General features: G+C 41.2%; 1 protein-coding gene across 2 annotated transcripts in view; it reads right to left on the bottom strand.

The window, feature by feature from the left end:
* Positions 1 to 5,927, bottom strand: part of LOC120099144 (fibronectin type III domain containing protein 3C1-like) — a 29,575-nt gene extending 23,648 nt beyond the window's left edge. Inside the window, exons 1-2 of one of the 2 annotated variants that reach the window (XM_087601224.1) lie at positions 5,839 to 5,927; positions 174 to 876 (exon numbers count right to left, since the gene is read on the bottom strand). In XM_087601224.1, the coding sequence (XP_087457350.1) occupies positions 174 to 579 (406 nt within the window). In that variant the 5' untranslated portion in view covers positions 580 to 876; positions 5,839 to 5,927. Of the gene's footprint in view, positions 1 to 173; positions 877 to 5,603 lie in introns of both variants that reach the window. The other variant, XM_087601225.1, reaches the window with a different exon arrangement.
* Positions 5,928 to 17,731: the final 11,804 nt, after the last annotated feature.

The raw sequence follows: 17,731 nt of genomic DNA on the forward strand, positions 1-17,731 counted from the left end.
TTTCAAAGGAGAAAACAAACTCCCAGAAGTTGCCCTCTGATTTCCCTCATTCACTTACACACACTGACTAAGTAACCAATTATGTGTAATAGAAATGTATTTAAAAATGAGCCGAAAGTCCAAATACTTTGGCTTGTATCCTCATTGGCAACAGACTGGGCTTCCTGATTTACCTCTCAGTGATGCATTTGATGACTGTCTCTTCTTTTGCTTTTCACCTGATATCTGCTTATTGACTCCAGCTCCCATGTTAGTCTCTGTCTTTCCACGATTTTCTTCAGAAGTGGTTGCTGCACCAGATGGTCTGAGACCATCTTTAATTGAGGAGCAGGTCTGAGCATTTTCAGTGATGAGAGCATTGCAAGCACTCTCAGAAGTATAGCTCGGAATACTCTTAGTATCTGGTGGTTCGTGAGTTTCATCAGTGGTGACTACATTGTAAGTACTTATGGAAGGGCCTATGATATTGTTATTGATGTCAGTGTAAAAACCAGCATTTAAAGTAGGAATACTTGTGGCACGACCAGAAGAACTCGTGTTTCTGTCAGTAGTGTTAGTGTCTGGAATATTGTCAGCCATGTTCTTGGAGTGCTGTCAGTAGTGCAAGCCTTTAAGACAGTATTCAGAGAGTAAGTGTCCAGAGGACTGGTATCAGTGTTAGTGCTTGGAGCAGTATCCACAGTGTAAGGACAGAGTGTACCAGAAGGAGCAGATATGTCAATGACTTTGTTCAGAATCAAAGGGGTGTCACTAAACGTGGAGCTAGTCTTGTGTTCACCAAATTGGTGATCTCTTGTTTCTTCCTTGAATATTCTCCAATCGTTACAGTCCTTTCACCAAACAGGCTATGATTCAGTCTTCTGTGAGGATAGGTCTCTAAGAGAAGTAATAAATGCAATAAAGTTTAGTAGTCACCTCATTCTCTCACGTTCTTTCACCTAACCATCCAAAGAACACTGATAAATCACAGTTGACTTTAAAAGTTTTTCTTACTTTGCTTCAGTGCCAGTATTTGGCATTTATGTATATGTTTTGTGTATATGTGTTTAGAATATACTGATAAGTACAGAAAAGAAATGAACAAATGCAGTGTTTTTCTAATGCTCCACCATCTCCATATATCATATAGTCACTCACATGTAGTATCATATATGATTTCAAATATTTTTGTGCTTATAAACAACCTTGCAGAGAATATTATGCATATCCTATTATGTCATTAAAAATTTGTAAACATATCTGACTGACCAATTTTTGAAGTGAAATTGCTGATTGCAGGCATGTGTGCACTCACTTGCACTAGATATTTTCTTGCAAGCCATTCTGTTTTGAATTAAATGTTGATATGCAACTGCAGCATTATGCAATATGCAAAACTCCCAAGCCATGAACACAAAGGCTAGGAGGAAGAATAACAAGACGTCTTCCCAAGTATTGTAGTTCCACAGCCATTGAATATTTTCTAAATCATAATGGGGGGTTATCTGCCTTCCCATTTTACGAGCACAACAAATATTTGAGGATTTTTAAAATAAGTTTACTCAGACTTTTAATAATAAAATACTACTTGGTTGAAAATTGTAATTACTTTAAGGACTCAAGACTATACATTACCAGAAGCCATTGCTGTCTGTGTTATGTTATTTCTTAAGGTGGATTAACAGAGTCTATAGACAATGGAAGATAAGTTTGCTAAACAATTAGAAATCATGTATGGGGCAATCTAAGGGACGTTTGGTTGAAATTATTCATTTGAAATAATTTCAGTTAAAGGTTTAGTTAAAGGCCAAATTTAAAGAAATGATAACAGTAAAGTAAGTAAATACATATTTCAGAAAGTCTATTATCATACAGTGACATAGTAAAAAAATATTAAAAGATAGTAAAGAGCTAACCACCAAAGAAAATTGACATTAGTCCACTTGAGATATGTAACCAGGGGGAAGGTATATTGGTGGCAGATTACCAGATGGTGCTATCAGAGGTACATGCACAGGTCCTAAGAGAATTAATGAATTTTAAGCAAGGTCCAATACAGAATTCCAGTTTCCTATCATTGAGCTTTAAAATAGCCATTTTGAATGAATATTGTTGCATATACACAAAGCCTATTGCCCAAGTGTAGATGTAATCACCAAAAATTCATTTCAAGCAATGGAATATAATCAGGGGATCCAATGAGTACTGGGCAAAATGTATATTATAAAAGCTACTGGCAAGTTCACTGCAGCTTTCTGGTGGTATTCTCTCATTAGCATGCTTATGTTGCCTAAAGTTTTGCTTTGTGTCATAAAATCATTTCTTGCAGCTATATTGCCTGATAAAATGAAATGAAATTTCATATTATGTCTTCTTCCCATACTATTAAAGTTTAACACATACATGTATATGTATGTAACAACTATTCATGAAACATACACGAATTTGCAAGAGAGCTAGGATACGGTATATGGGATAGTCTGGAGAGAGTAAAGGGAAGGGGGAAATTATACAATTCTATTGTAATCTCAAAATAAGAGAAATAATTTAAAAAGGGAAGCGGGTGCCTAGAAAGATGGGTCAGTGTTTGAGAGCACTGGCTGATCTTCCAGAGGACCTGGGTTCGATTCTTGGCTCCCATATAGTGCCTCACAACTATGTGCTATTTCCTTTCAAGGTTTGTCTAGCCTGACTAAAGAGATGCATATGGTTCTGTCATAAAATCGTTTCACCTCTGAATGCTGGCAGTGTTTCTGTTCTCAGAGGATGCCCTAACTGAGACATGCCTCAGACTGGACAGCGTGCTGAAACTGAACCTCACCTATGACTGCACTGCGGAAGTCTACTGGCCTTGAGAAATACCTTCTGGGTGAACATTGCAGCTCATGTCACACCCATGAAATGGGTCTGGTCTAAATTTGACCGTCACTAGTAATAGAAAAACAATCCTTATTTTCAGTTGTAACAAAGTTTGGGGTTTATACACACTCAGATCGTGGATGTCTGCCCCTTCATGCCATGTTAAGGTATAACTGCTACTTACTGTTAGATCTATCTAGTTGTAATTTATGAAAAGGCTTTGAGGTCTGTTATATCCAAGTCTCCATGACTCGGTCACATGATGTTCAGTTGTGAGAGAGATGTCTTTTGTGCCTTAATAGATTCTTCTATACTATTCCATGACCTCTAAATTTTAGTTGTAGGTGGTACCCTTGAGAAGTCTTCATTTGTGGGTTCCCAAGGCTCTGCTCGTCTATGGTTAGTTAGGCCAGGCTAGACTGTAGTGCCTGCTCTGTGATGCATCTCCTCTGGCCCCAGCAGGACACTGAAGTAGAAATTGATGGGGAAGGATATGCCAAGACTATGTTATCTATGTTATCTATGTTATGTTGTCTATGAATTTTGAAAAGGGTCATTATCAAAGTTAATAACTATAACCCTTTGTGTGAGATAATACAGGCATGCTCTCAAGAACCCTGCTTACTTTCAAACTAGGCCAGTTGAAACCATGTAGAAGTACACCTATGTGACTGCACATCAGAAAGCTTGGCTGCACATTTTACAAGTCAAATGTTTCAAGATAGTAGATAAGCTTAAAGGAATTGTACAGCCTTCCTTCAGTTTATTAGACAAGGCCCTCAGGGTCTTTAAAGCCACAAGGAGATGTTTAAAGCTAAGGTTGAATATTAGAAGATTAAAGAGAGACAGAGCAAGGTCAGTACATGCATGACAAATTGTCTATTCCTGGTCATCTCAGGAAGCCCTAGAGCTCTATCTAGTGGTCACTCTGCTTATTCACAAGAACCAGCTTATTTAAGGGCCAAAACAGTCTTTCCTGTTATTGGTGTTGTTAGCTAGGATTTTTAAACCCTGAGTTCTAAAAGTTACTAAGCTATACACGTCCCTTGGGACATGTCCATCAACAAAGTACAGAGCAATTGCATGCAAGAAAGTAGCTGTCTGTCATGTGAGGGAACAGCAACCTCCACACAAACTCTTCTTCAGAGCAAACCTGCATTAGGACAACTGCCCATGATTTGGGAGAGAACTAGAACATGACTCAGTGGCAGCCTTCATTAAACCCCGTCTCCTCCTGTCAATAAACTCCAGTTTGAATAGTCCCCCCTTCCTGTGGAGTACAGTTTCAATTTCCCATAGTCAACTTCCCAAAGTTTAGAACACTAACATTATTCCTGTGCATCTCTGTGTGACCACGATGTTTACTTGTCCAACATGACCTCAGCCTCTTCCCCATCTTTGATAAAACCATAGCCTGTGAGAGACATTTGTTCTCTCACCTTCTGTGATGAGAGGCCCCCTTAGGTTTACTTCAAAATTAACCTGTCCCCACCTCTGTGGATCTGCTTCCTGAGTGTCAGGGTCTTCTTGCAACCAGGAAGCTGCTGACTGTGGTAGGTTATCCTGTGCTCTTTCTGAGAAGTCATTGGCTCTCTCTCCCTGTTTTCTTTCAGTCCTTCTTTCTTTCAGCCTTGCTCTGTGTTTGCATGAAGATGACTGAACACTTTGTCGAAGTATGGAATCCTGGTCAGGACACCCCAAACCCTCTGCACAATGAAGTCCCTCTCCAAACACTCTAAGCACTGGTTGACTCCTTGGGATGGATCCCTCTTTCTCTTTTTCTCTCTCGTCTCTCTCCTCCCTTTCCTCTCCCTCTTGTTTTGTCTCTCTCTTCTGTGTTTCTCCTCTCATTTCCTCTGTTCCTTCTCCTCTCCTTCACCTCTCTCCATCACTTCCTCCCATATTCCCCACTGTGGTATGTCTGGCATTGTGACGTCTTCTTGTTCTGTCCTTGGAAGCATTCAGTGATTCTCTTCTCTGCGTTTCAATACCAAGCAGTCTAGGAAGTCTGTCTCTTGGGGACTTGATTTATTGATAAACCAAGGACTTGTTACTGGGATGCCTACCGTTTCCTTTTCTGACTTCTCCAGGTAATGTCCCAAAGTCAACTGACATCCTAACAGGGACACAGATCACGGATCTTCAGAACATCCTGGGCTCTCCTAACCACAATGCGATTCCAAATTTCCCCCCAATAATTTCAACATCACTTTTGAGTTACCCTGTGTTTTTTGTCTCTAAATTGGGTCTTAGGAGGGAAATCTAATCTACTAATGACCCAGTGTCAAGATAAATTCAACATCTCTCTGTGGTCTGAATGGCAGGTGAGACCTGGCAAATTTTCAGGGCCTTGATCATTTTAGTATCAGAATCAGGAAGAGGTAGGAAGGCCACATTTTGTATTTCTTCTGCCCTCCTTGTTGGCTTTTCATGTGTCAATCCTGTTATTCTCACCTCTTTCTTAATATTCCCAGGCCCACCAAGTTTGAAACCACATGCCAATCCTTACTATTTGGAAACCCCATGTTCCTACCACCTTTTCCTAGATCTTTTAAAGTAAGATACACTCCTACTTCCCATGCACTCATGTATCCCTCAACTGTCTACCATTTTCTCCCAGATCCCCCATCTGAGACAGACTTCATCTCCATTTTCTGTATTGGACCTCAAAGTTGCCTTGTCCACCATTTTCCTCCAGCCAAATCATGAATTCTTTCTGCCTTCATTTGACCTGACCCCGATTATAACTTCTTCCAGCAACTTACCTGGAAGGTTGTCAGCAGAGATTCAGAGCAGCTCTTATTGTTCCTAGAAGGTTCTTCAGTGGTATTCAGGGTCATTTCTTCTCTTCTCTCCTTTCCTCTGTCTCTGCTTCCTTCCAAAAATCCCCCTCCTCCCACAACCTGCTTCTCCAGATATACTATTCCTGTATTAGACTCATTTCCTTTTCCTAAGTCAGAGAGGACCCCCTTTCAGTTTTATGCCACAGAGGCTACTTACAGTTGGAGGTTCCAGCGTCGCTAGAGTCGCTAGTGTCTCCTAACCTTCTTATGCTGCATCCAAAGATGATCTCATTGTCATCTGGTTTCCAGTCCAGACAAACAGCAAGGTTTTATAACCCTGAAACAGGCCCTCAGGACCTCCTGCCCTCGGGCTTTCCAGCTCTTCCTGAACCTTCCTGACCTGTACCTCTCTGTTGCTCGTAACTAGGCCTTAGTCCATCTAGTCCAACCAGTAGGAGATTCACTCTGACCTGTTGCCCATTTCTCTCAAACAAATCTATATTTCAGAGCTGGCCCCTTATACCTTCAAGTTCTAGAAGCTGCATTTCTCCTCATCCTCACACCTCTTATGGTTAGTTCCTTCAACCCCTGATTTGTCCTCCACCACTGTGCAATATGATCAGCCACTCTGCTTCTCCTCCACTTCCTCCTTTTGTTCCCAGTCTTGTAACACTTCCCTTCTCCAATGTGCAGTTTCTCTTGAGCCCTGTAATCCATTCAACCCTAACCACTCTGCAGTCTATACAAATACAGGTAACATCTTCCTTGTGGCACAAATACTTCACAGTTATTACAAGAGAATGGATAGGTCCTTATGCATTTGTACCACTTCCGATTTCTGGACCTCTGTATAGGTCCAGTGATGGTAGTTTTCTCCAGGAAGCTCCACATCCAGTTGGCTATGATGACCATGTTAGAGTACTGCCATGATGATTTTGACTGCTTCCCCCAGTGGGTGGCAGAGGCAAGGCCCCTCCCTTTTCAGATGACTTTGTAGCAGGCAGAGCCCATTCCTCAATGGGGTACTACACCTAGCTAGAAATACCACAATTAGCATCTATGCTCACTTTCAACATTCCTAAGACATCATTCATTCAAACTCCCACACTTTGAGAGAGTAGTGTTTCCTCATGTCAAAGGGTACCTTGTTATTAACTGGAAATGTCTAATTGTCTCATTCAGACAGCCCCATTTCCAGAAGGTTCCTTGCTAGCTGGTGAAGGGCCATGCATTGCCCCTCTGACTGTTTTATTTAGCTTCTCCCCTTTACAAATTTATCTTCAAATACTACCAGAACACTTCAGATCCAGCAAAGCAAACCTTTGAGAACCCTATTGGTATCTTAACAACATAGTAGTTTCTTCCTCACCTGCAAAGCTTTTCCTTCCTCCAAGAGCGCCATTCATACTTTCCAAGCCAACCACTTTCCCCTCTGAAATGTTCTTAGCACATACGCTCATCTTAGCCCTCTTATGAATGAATGCGTACAGGATCTCTGTCTACAATGTAACACCTGTCAAAGGGTCTCTGCGCCAGCCAGTATTAGGCACCCGCGTTTCCTGACTGATCCACTTACTGTGTAATTCATGCCTTCCTCCCATAAGATGCACCAAATACTTCCTGCTAGTAGGTGAAGTTGACACTTTCAAAGGATGGGTGTTGGCTTTCCCCACTTCTAACCAATATGTCTCCCTTGTGGCCTCAAGGCTACTGAGAGAAACCATTTCTCATGCCACTCATGCAATTTGACAATGGCTCTGATTTTGTTTATCAAATACCTTAGTGGATTGATAGTATGCTAAACATTTCCAGAAGTTTCTACGTTTCTTGTCATACGCAGTCCTCTGAGAAAGTAGAGAGTGAATGGAATCTACAAAACCATCTAGCCTGCTCGTCCCTCCAGGTACATATGGACTAGATTTCTTTCTTGACCCTTGCATTCCTCAAACTTCCTGAGGGTCCTTATAACCCTGTCATTTTCTGCCCTTTTGAGTTAAGGTATTAGCACCCACTTTTGCTTACACATCCTTTCAATTGAACCCCATCAAGGACCATCCTGCTTCATCCAGTAATTCTCTCTCTTAGTTATTTCAGACCCTCTACAGACCTTTGCTAATTTCTTTGATCCCACCTCTATCTCTTCTTCAATAGACTACTCCTTGCTCCTCCTACCTTGAGATGATTTTTTGATTCTCACTTCAATAAATCCTCTAAAGCCCACAAGGGAGGGCCCACACAAGCTCATTCTAACAGAAGGATCCTCCCATTTACAAACTTCAAGACTGGTCCTACTGACACTACTACTTCTCTTCCATAAAAGAGGTTCCTTCTGACCCTGGGAACTTTTACACACTAATGTAGGGACTAAATACTGTCCCTACCTTGGTGTGCCCTGACTGCATCCTAGAGAATATGGACAAATGCATTCCCCCTAGTTAACCACCTACTACTGTCTCCACTCTTTCTTCATTCCTCTTTCTCAGATGGGTTCTGGGTCCTTACCTGATAGCTAAACCAGACTGCCTCACTCACTACCAATCTCCTGAAGAGCTTTAATGATTCCATCCACTCCTCCTGTTGGGTCTGACTTCACTTGTCTCACAAAACTGACTATGCTTTCCTGCTGTCCACTGCTGCCTGGCCTGCCTCAGCAGTGGGACTCCACCCTGCCTGACAGGACACCACTGGATGGCTGAAATGGAGGCTAAAGATTCTTCTAGTCGGCCATCATAATTATTTCCAGAGATCACATACCTACCTTTAACCTCCTTAATGTCTCATCACTGACTATAATAAAAAGGCCTTTGCCTGGCCTACCAAGGCCCCCTATGCAACTCCTGGTAGCTTGCAATCTGATCTTTGCCACCTTACTTTAACTACCCTGGCCCAACTCACTACATTAACATGCCTCTCTTTGCTCAATCTGAATAACTCCATAGACCAACTGAGCCACCCACCACTAGTCAGTCAGAAACTAAAACCCAGATCTATTCACTGCCTTGGAAATGATTGGGTTTCTGATCCCTTCCTTGTGTCTTTCTTTTTCTACCCTCTAGTCCTCTGCTTCACTTTCCTCCATCCAAATACATCTCTCTCTCTGCTATTAAATGCATACTCATGATTTTCTCAAATCCTGTTTCTAAAAACAACTATTTTCAAACTTAATCCTTCAGATTGTCATGCCACCCTATGTAGCCAGTCACATCCCCAGCCTTTTTCCACTCCACTTTACTTTGGCATACTCATTCTTAGGACCAAATTAAGACACTCAGGGAAGTTCTTCCAGATATCCTGCTTTAACCTTTCAACCTGGCTGCCTGTCATACAGTACTTGATTCTTTTGGATTTGCAGCTCCCAGGCATACACGTCTCTTTGTTTTATCAGATAAGAGTGTCCTCTTACCTTCCTCTAACCCACAATCCAACTCTTCCCTTATGACACACAAATCCCAATCCAGGTCCTGCATTGTGTTAGGGGGTACTGGGCTGTCAAGGTGGTCTTCCTCCGACCAATCTTGGGGGTCTGAGAAATGTGGGCACAGGACTTTCAAACAAGTATTAGAAAGTCTCAATACTTGTTCACCAGGATGTGACATTGCGCATCCACTCCTAGCAGCCCATGTGCAGATCTGTTCCCTGGCTGCTGTTGGTCTTGCAGGTTTCAGTTACCTAGAGGCCACCCACAGGGGAATATGTGCACTTATGGATGAACTGGGCTACTGTATTACGTCAGTTCTGTGAGAGGTGGATTACAGAGGTTAAGGATAGAGCCACTGTTCTACAGGACTCCCCCTCATTGTTCACATCCTCATGGCCCTAATGCTTTTTTTTTTCTCCCTCCATCTTTATTAAATTGGGTGTATTTTTTTTCTCCATCTTTACTAAATTGGGTATTTCTTATTTACATTACAATTGTTATTTCCTTTCCCGGTTTCCAGGCCAACATCACCCTAACCCTTCCCCTTCCCCTTCCACATGGGTGTTCCCCTCCCCATCCTTCCCCATTACCGCCCATCCCTCAACAATCATGTTCACTGGGGGTTCAGTCTTAGCAGGACCCAGGGCTTCCCCTTCCACTGGTGCTCTTACTAGGCTCTTCATTGCTACCTATGAGGTTGGAGCCCAGAGTCAGTCCATGTATAGTCTTTGGGTAATGGCTTAGTCCCTGGAAGCTCTGGTTGCTTGGCATTGTTGTCCATACGGAGTCTCAAGCCCCTTCAAGCTCTTCCAGTTCTTTCTCTGATTCTTTCAAAGGGGATCCTGTTCTCAGTTCAGTGGTTTGCTGCTGGCATTCGCCTCTGTATTTGCTGTATTCTGGCTGTGTCTCTCAGGAGAGATCTACATACGGTTCTTTTTTTTTTTTTCGGAGCTGGGGACCGAACCCAGGGCCTTGCGCTTCCTAGGTAAGCGCTCTACCACTGAGCTAAATCCCCAGCCCCTACATCCGGTTCTTGTCAGCCTGCACTTCTTATCTAGTTTGGTGGCTGTATATGTGTGGGCCACCTGTGGGGCAGGCTCTGAATTGGCATTCCTCCAGTCTCGGTTCTAAACTTTGCCTCCCTGACCCCTCTGAAGAGTATTCCTGTTCCGCTTTTAAAGAAGGAGTGAAGCATTTGCATTTTGGTCATCCTTCTTGAGTTTCATGTGTTCTGTACATTTAAGGTAATTCGAACATTTGGGCTAATATCCACTTATCAATGAGTGCATACCATGCGTGTTTTTCAGTGATTGGGTTACCTCACTCAGGATGATATTTTCCAGTTCCATCCATTTGCCTATGAATTTCATAAAGTCATTGCTTTTCATAGCTGAGTAGTATTCCATTGTGTAGATCTACCACATTTTCTGTATCCATTCCTCTGTTGAAGGGCATCTGGGTACTTTCCATCTTCTGGATATTATAAATGAGGCTGCGGTTAACACAGTGGAGCATATGTCTTTGTTATATGTTGGGGCATCTTTTGGGTATATGCCCAAGAGTGGTATAGCTTGGTCCTCAGGTAGTTCAATGTCCAATTTTCTGAGGAATCTCCAGAATGATTTCCAGAATGGTTGTACCAGTCTGCAATCCCACCAACAATGGAGGAGTGTTCTTCTTTCTCCACATCCTTGCCAGCATCTGCTGTTGCCAGAGATTTTGATCTTAGTCATTCTGACCAGTATGATGTGGAGTCTCAGGGTTGTTTTGATTTGCATTTCCCTTATGACTGAAGATGTTGAACATTTCTTTAGGTGTTTCTCAGCCATTCGGCATTCCTCAGCTGTGAATTCTTTGTTAGCTCTGGACCACATTTTTAATAGGGTTATTTGTCTCCCTGCAGTCTGACTTCATGAGTTCTTTGTATATTTTGGATATGAGCCCTCTGTCAGTTGTAGGATTGGTAAAGATCTTTTCCCAATCTGTTGGTTGCCATTGTGTCCTAACAACAGTGTCCTTTGCCTTACAGAAGCTTTGTAGTTTTATAAGATCCCATTTGTCGATTCTTTTTTTTTTTATTAACTTGAGTATTTCTTATTTACATTTCGAATGTTCTTCCCTTTCCGGGTTTCAGGGCCAACATCCCCCTAACTCCTCCCCCTCCCCTTCTTTATGGGTGTTCCCTTCCCCATCCTCCCCCCATTACCGCCCTCCCCCCAACAATCACGTTCACTGGGGGTTCACTATTAGCAGGACCAAGGGCTTCCCCTTGCACTGGTGCTCTTACTGGGCTATTCATTGCTACCTATGAGGTTAGAGTCCAGGGTCAGTCCATGTATAGTCTTTGGGTAGTGACTTAGTCCCTGGAAGCTCAGGTTGCTTGGCATTGTTGTTCATATGGGGTATCGAGCCACTTCAAGCTCTTCCAGTCCTTTCTCTGATTCCTTCAACGGGGGTACTGTTCTCAGTTCAGTGGTTTGCTGCTGGCATTTGCCTCTGTATTTGCTGTATTCTGGCTGTGTCTCTCAGGAGAGATCTACGTCCGGCTCCTGTCGGTCTGCACTTCTTTGCTTCATCCATCTTATCTAATTGGGTGGCTGTATATGTATGGGCCACATGTGGGGCAGGCTCTGAATGGGTGTTCCTTCTGCCTCTGTTATAAACTTTGCCTCCCTATTCCCTGCTAAGGGTATTCTTGTTCCCCTTTTAAAGGAGTGAAGCATTCGCATTTTGGTCATCCTTCTTGAGTTTCATGTGTTCTGTGCATCTAGGGTAATTCAAGCATTTGGGCTAATAGCCACTTATCAATGAGTGAATACCATGTGTGTTTTTCTGTGATTGGGTTACCTCACTCAGGATGATATTTTCCAGTTCCATCCATTTGCCTATGAATTTCATAAACTCGTTGTTTTTGATAGCTGAGTAGTATTCCATTGTGTAGATGTACCACATTTTCTGTATCCATTCCTCTGTTGAAGGGCATCTGGGTTCTTTCCAGCTTCTGGCTATTATAAATAAGGCTGCTATGAACATAGTGGATCATGTGTCTTTTTTATATGTTGGGGCATCTTTTGGGTATATGCCCAAGAGAGGTATAGCTGGGTCCTCAGTTAGTGCAATATCCAATTTTGTGAGGAAACTGCAGACTGATTTCCAGAATGGTTGTACCAGTCTGCAATCCCACCAAAAATGGAGGAGTGTTCTCTCCCCATTGATGCCTGACAAGGCCATCCTCTTCTACCTATGTAGCTAGAGCCATGGGTCGCTCCATGTGTACTCTTTGGTTGGTGGTTTAGTTCCTAGGAGCTCTGGGGTGTCTAGTTGGTTGTTATTGTTGTTCTTCTCATGGGGTTGCAAACCACTTCAGCTACTTCAGTCCTTCCTTTAACTCCTCCATTTGGCAACCTCCATTCATTGTCTGACTGCTCTGGCTAGGGCTTCGAGTACCATATTGAATAAGTAGGGAGAGAGCGGGTAGCCTTGTCTAGTCCCTGATTTTAGTGGGATTGCTTCATGTTTCTCTCCATTTAATTTGATGTTAGCTACTGGTTTGCTGTATATTGCTTTTACTATGTTTAGTTATGGGCCTAGAATTCCTGATCTTTCCAGGACTTTTATCATGAAGGGGTGTTGAATTTTGTCAAATGCTTCCTCAGCGTCTAAAGAAATGATCATGTGGTTCTAATCTTTGAGTTTGTTTATATAGTGGATTACATTGATGGATTTCCATACATTAAACCATCCCTGCATCCCTGGGATGAAGCCTACTTGATCATGATGTATGATTATTTTGTTGTGCTCTTGGATTCGGTTTGCCAGAATTTTATTGAATATTTTTGTGTCAATATTCATAAGGGAAATTGGTCTGAAGTTCTCTTTCTTTGTTGGGTCTTTGTGTGGCTTAGGTATAAGAGTAATTGTGGCGTCATAGAAGGAATTTGGTAGTGCTCGGTCCATTTTTACTTTGTGGAATAGTTTGGATAGTATTGTTATGAGGTCTTCTATGAAAGACTGAGAGAATCAGCAGTAAACCTATCTGTCCTGGGCTCTTTTTGGTTGAGAGACTTTGGATAACTGCTTCTATTTCGTTAGGAGTTATGGGGTTGTTTAGATGGTTTATCTGTTCCTGATTTAACTTTGGTACCTGTTATCTGTTTAGAAAGTTGTCCATTTCCTCCAGATTTTCCAGTCTTGTTGAATATATGCTTTTGTAGTAAGATCTGATTATTTTTTGAATTTCCTCAGATTCTGTAGTTATGTCTCCCTTTCATTTCTGATTTTGTTAATTTGGATACACTCTCTGTGTCCTCTGGTTAGTCTGGCTAAGGGTTTATCTATCTTGTTGATTTTCTCAAAGAACAAGCTCCTGGTTTTGTTGAGTCTTTGTCTATTCATTTTTGTTTCTACTTGGTTGATTTCAGCTCTGAGTTTGATTATTTCCTGCCTTCTACTCGTCTTGGGTATATTTGTTTCTTTTTGTTCTAGAGCTTTTAGGTGTGCTGTCAAGCTGCTGATATATGCTTTCTCCTGTTTCTTTTCGCAGGCACTCAGAGTTATGAGTTTTCCTCTTAGCACTGCTTTCATTATGTCCCATACACTCGGATATGTTGTATCTAGATTTTCATTAAATTCTAAGAAGTCTTTAATTTCTTTCATTTCTTCCTTGACTATGTCATCATTGAGTAGTGTGCTGTTCACCTTCCATGTATTTGTGGGCTTTCTGTTATTGAATTCCAGCCTTATTCCTTGGTGATCTGACAGGATGCATGGGATTATTTCTATCTTTCTGTATCTGTTGAGGCCTGTTTTGTGACTGATTATATGATCAATTTTGGAGAAGGTACCATGAGGTGGTGAGAAGAATGTATATCCTTTTGTTTTAGGACGGAATGTTCTATAAATATCTGTTAAAGCCATTCAGTTCATAACTTCTGTTAGTTTCTCTATGTCTCTGTTTAATTTCTGTTTCCATGATCTGTCCATTGATGAGAGTGGGGTGTTGAAATCTCCCACTATTATTCTGTGAGGTGCAATGTGTGCTTTGAGCTGTAGTAAGGTTTCTTTTATGAATGTAGGTGCCCTTGCATTTGGAGCATAGATATGTAGGATTGAGAGTTCATCTTGGTGGATTTTTCCTTTGATGAATATGAAGTGTCCTTCCTTATCTTTTTTGATGACTTTTGGTTGAAAATTGATTTTATTCTATATTAGAATGGCTACTACAGCTTCTTTCTTCAGACCATTTGCTTAGAAAGTTGTTTTCTAGCCTTTCACTCTGAGGTAGTGTCTGTCTTTGTCTCTGAGGTGTGTTTCTTGTATGGAGAAAAATGCTGGGTCTTCTTTATGTATCCAGTTTGTTAGTCTATGTCTTTTTATTGGGGAATTGTGTCCATTGATGTTGAGAGTTATTAAGGAATAGTGATTGTTGCTTCCTGTTATTTTCATTGTTAGAGTTGGAATTATGTTCATGTGTCTCTCTTTTATGTTTTATTGCAAGGAGCTTATATTCTTGATTTGTGTATGGTGTAGTTTCTCTCCTTGTGTTGGAGTTTTCCATCTATTATCCTTTGTAGGGCTGAATTTGTAGAATGATATTGTGTAAATTTGGTTTTGTCATGGAATATCTTGGTTTCTTCATCTATGTTAATTGAGAGTTTTGCTGGATATCATGGCTTGGGCTGGCATTTGTGTTCTCTTAGGGTCTCTATGGCATCTGACTAGGACATTCTGGCTTTTATAGTCTCTGGTGGGAAGTCTGGTGTAATTCTTATAGGTTTGCCTTTATATGTCACTTGACCTTTTTCCCTTACTGTTTTTAATATTCTTTCTTTGTTTTGTGCTTTTGGTGTTTTGACTATTATGTGACGGGAGGAATTTCTCTTCTCATCCAGTCTATTTTGAGTTTTGTTTATGGGCATCTCTTTCTTTAGGTTAGGGAAGTTTTATTCTATAATTTTGTTGAATATATTTACTGGCCCTTTAAGTTGGGAGTCTTCACTCTCTTCTATATGTATTTTCCTTGGGTTTGATGTTCTCATTGTGTCCTGTATTTCCTGAATGTTTTGGGCTAGGAGATTTTTGTGTTTTACATTATCTTTGATGGTTGTGTTGATGTTTTCTGTGGTATCATCTACCCCTGAGATTCTCTCTTTTATCTCTTCTATTCTGTTGGTGATGCTTGCATCTATGACTCCTGATCTCTTTCTTAGGTTTTCTATCTCCAGGGTTGTCTCCCTTTGTGCTTTCTTTATTGTTTCTATTTCCATTTTTAAATACTGGATGGTTTTGTTCAATTCCTTCACCTGTTTTGTTGTGTTTCCCTGTAATTCTTTTAGGGATTTTTGTGTTTCCTCTTAAAGGCTTCTACTTGTTTTTTTGTGTTGTCCTGCATTTCTTTAAGGGAGTTATTTATCTCCTTCATTATTATCATAAAATATGATTTTAAATCTAAATCTTGCTTTTCCTGTGTGTTTAGATATCCAGTATTTTCTTTGGTGGAAGAACTGGGTTCTGATGATGCCAAGTATTTTTGGTTTCTGTTCCTTAGTTTTCTGCACTTGCCTCTTGCCATTCGGTTGTCTCTGGTGTTTGCTTGTCTTGCTGTTTCTCATAGTGGCTTGAGCCTCCTGTAGGCATCTGTGTCAGTACTCCTATAGAACTGTTTTCCTGTTTTCTTTCAGCTGTTTCTGGGAACAGGTGCTCTGGTCTAAGATGTGTAGGCATTCCTGGTGACTGTCTTTCAGCTCTCAGTGCAGCCAGAAATCAGAAGTGTCCTGCCCCTGACTGCTGCTAGATCCCTGTGCCCAGGTGGCACAGCTGGCACTAGGCGATTACCTCCTGGGTCAGGAAAGTAGGCAAAGGGTAGTCTCCTCTGATTTCTCAGGAGTGTCTGCACTTCTGAGGGTCCAGCTCTCTCCCCCATGGGATTTGAGTGTAGGGAGCTGTTTGACTATTCAGTTCAGTTCTGGGAGCAGACCAGAACAGCAGGTCCCTCAGCTGACTATTCCTATATTCCTGTTTCCAGAGGCACTATGCAGTTTCCTCTTGGACCAGGGATGCGGGCAAATGTGGGCAGAAGTGGCAGTCTGTCCTGCAGTCTCAGAATGGTCCACATTTCTGGGTGTTCAGCTCTCTTCTCTACAGGATTTGTGTCTGAACATTTCTTTATTTGCTTTTTTGCCTTTCAAGATTCTTCTCTTGTGAATTCTGTTTAGTTCAATAACCCAGATTTTGATTGCATTGTTTAGTTTCTTGGTGGTTAACTTCTTGAATTATTTTAAAATATATTTTGAATATTAGCTCTCTAATGGATGTGGGTTAGTGAAGATTTTTTCCTATTCTGTAGGTTGTTGATTTGTCCAATTAAATGTGTCCTTTTCCTTACAGAAACTTTTTAGTTTCATGAGGTGTCACTTGTCAATTCTTGATTTTAGAGCTTGAGCCATTGGAGTTCTGTTTAGGAAACTTCCCTGTGTGCTAATGAGTTTGGGCATTTCCCCCATTTTCTTTTCTATTAGATTCAAGATATCTGGTTTTATGTGGAGGTCTTTGATTCACTTGGGGGACTGAAGAGATGGTTCACCCGATAATGTCCAGGCTCACAACCAAAAATACAAGAGAAGACTGAGCCAATGTATATCAAAATGTGGTGGTACTTGTATAAAATCACTTATCAGTGTCCGATAAAAGACTCAATCTTTGTATGTGACAGAATTGTCAATGGCCTTTAGAAGTGGATATCTTCATTGTGAATTTAAGACATTAAGTGTCAAAACCACTGAAATAGGAAATAGCATCCTACAGATTTTCAGTGAGGGCAGTAAGTTTCTTGACCTATTCTGGGAAAGGTTCATGGAGGGTGAATTGTGGGAACTGTGTTGAGATGCTTTGTGTCTAACTAGAAATAGATGCAAATCCATCTATGGTAAGAGAAAACAAAGATAACACTCTGTGTCCATATGAATGCATATGATTATGTATGTCTACAACATTTGACAATAGCAATGGGAAGGTAGCCAGGACAGGGTGTTTTAAAGAGCTTACAATGGTATAGAATCATTCTCTATATTTTCCTTTCCTTTTTGCCTACTTTCTATTACAGCAAAATGCTATAAAGCACTATTTCCCACTACAAAGCATGATGGCTAATCTTGGTTGTCACTGTGTCTGCATCTTGAGTCAATTAAACCCAACATGCTAGATACTCCCATGAAACATTTTCTTAATTAGACTATTTCAAGCAGGTCGACCCATCCTAGATTTTGGCTGAACCTTCTGGTGGTAGACTACAGAGGACACAGGGCAAGGAAGTGTTTGTTTTTATCTGGTCTTCTCAGACTCGTCCTGGCAAGTTTATCTATCCTGTTGCTATCTGATAGTAAATCCAACTTCTTCAGGGTTCCAATACAGTCTGAAATCCAGCAGCTCTCTTGGAATTCTTAGGGATGCCCGCACCAGACTGAGAGTGCTGAGACATCTGCCCTATGGATGAACTACTAATTTTTGACTTTTTTGTTAGAAGACAGTATTGGACTATCCAGACCACATATGCTGTTATACACTCTGATAAATTACCTGTGTGTGTGTGTGTGTGTGTGTGTGTGTGTGTGTGTGTTTGTATGTGTGTACATATGTATTCTGCTAGCTCTGTTCCTACCAATAGCTGAATATATTATTTTGAACAAATAAGAAG

This window comes from Rattus norvegicus, chromosome X, assembly GCF_021556685.1.
Source record: "Rattus norvegicus strain SHRSP/BbbUtx chromosome X, alternate assembly SHRSP_T2T, whole genome shotgun sequence".
Lineage (NCBI taxonomy): Eukaryota > Metazoa > Chordata > Mammalia > Rodentia > Muridae > Rattus > Rattus norvegicus.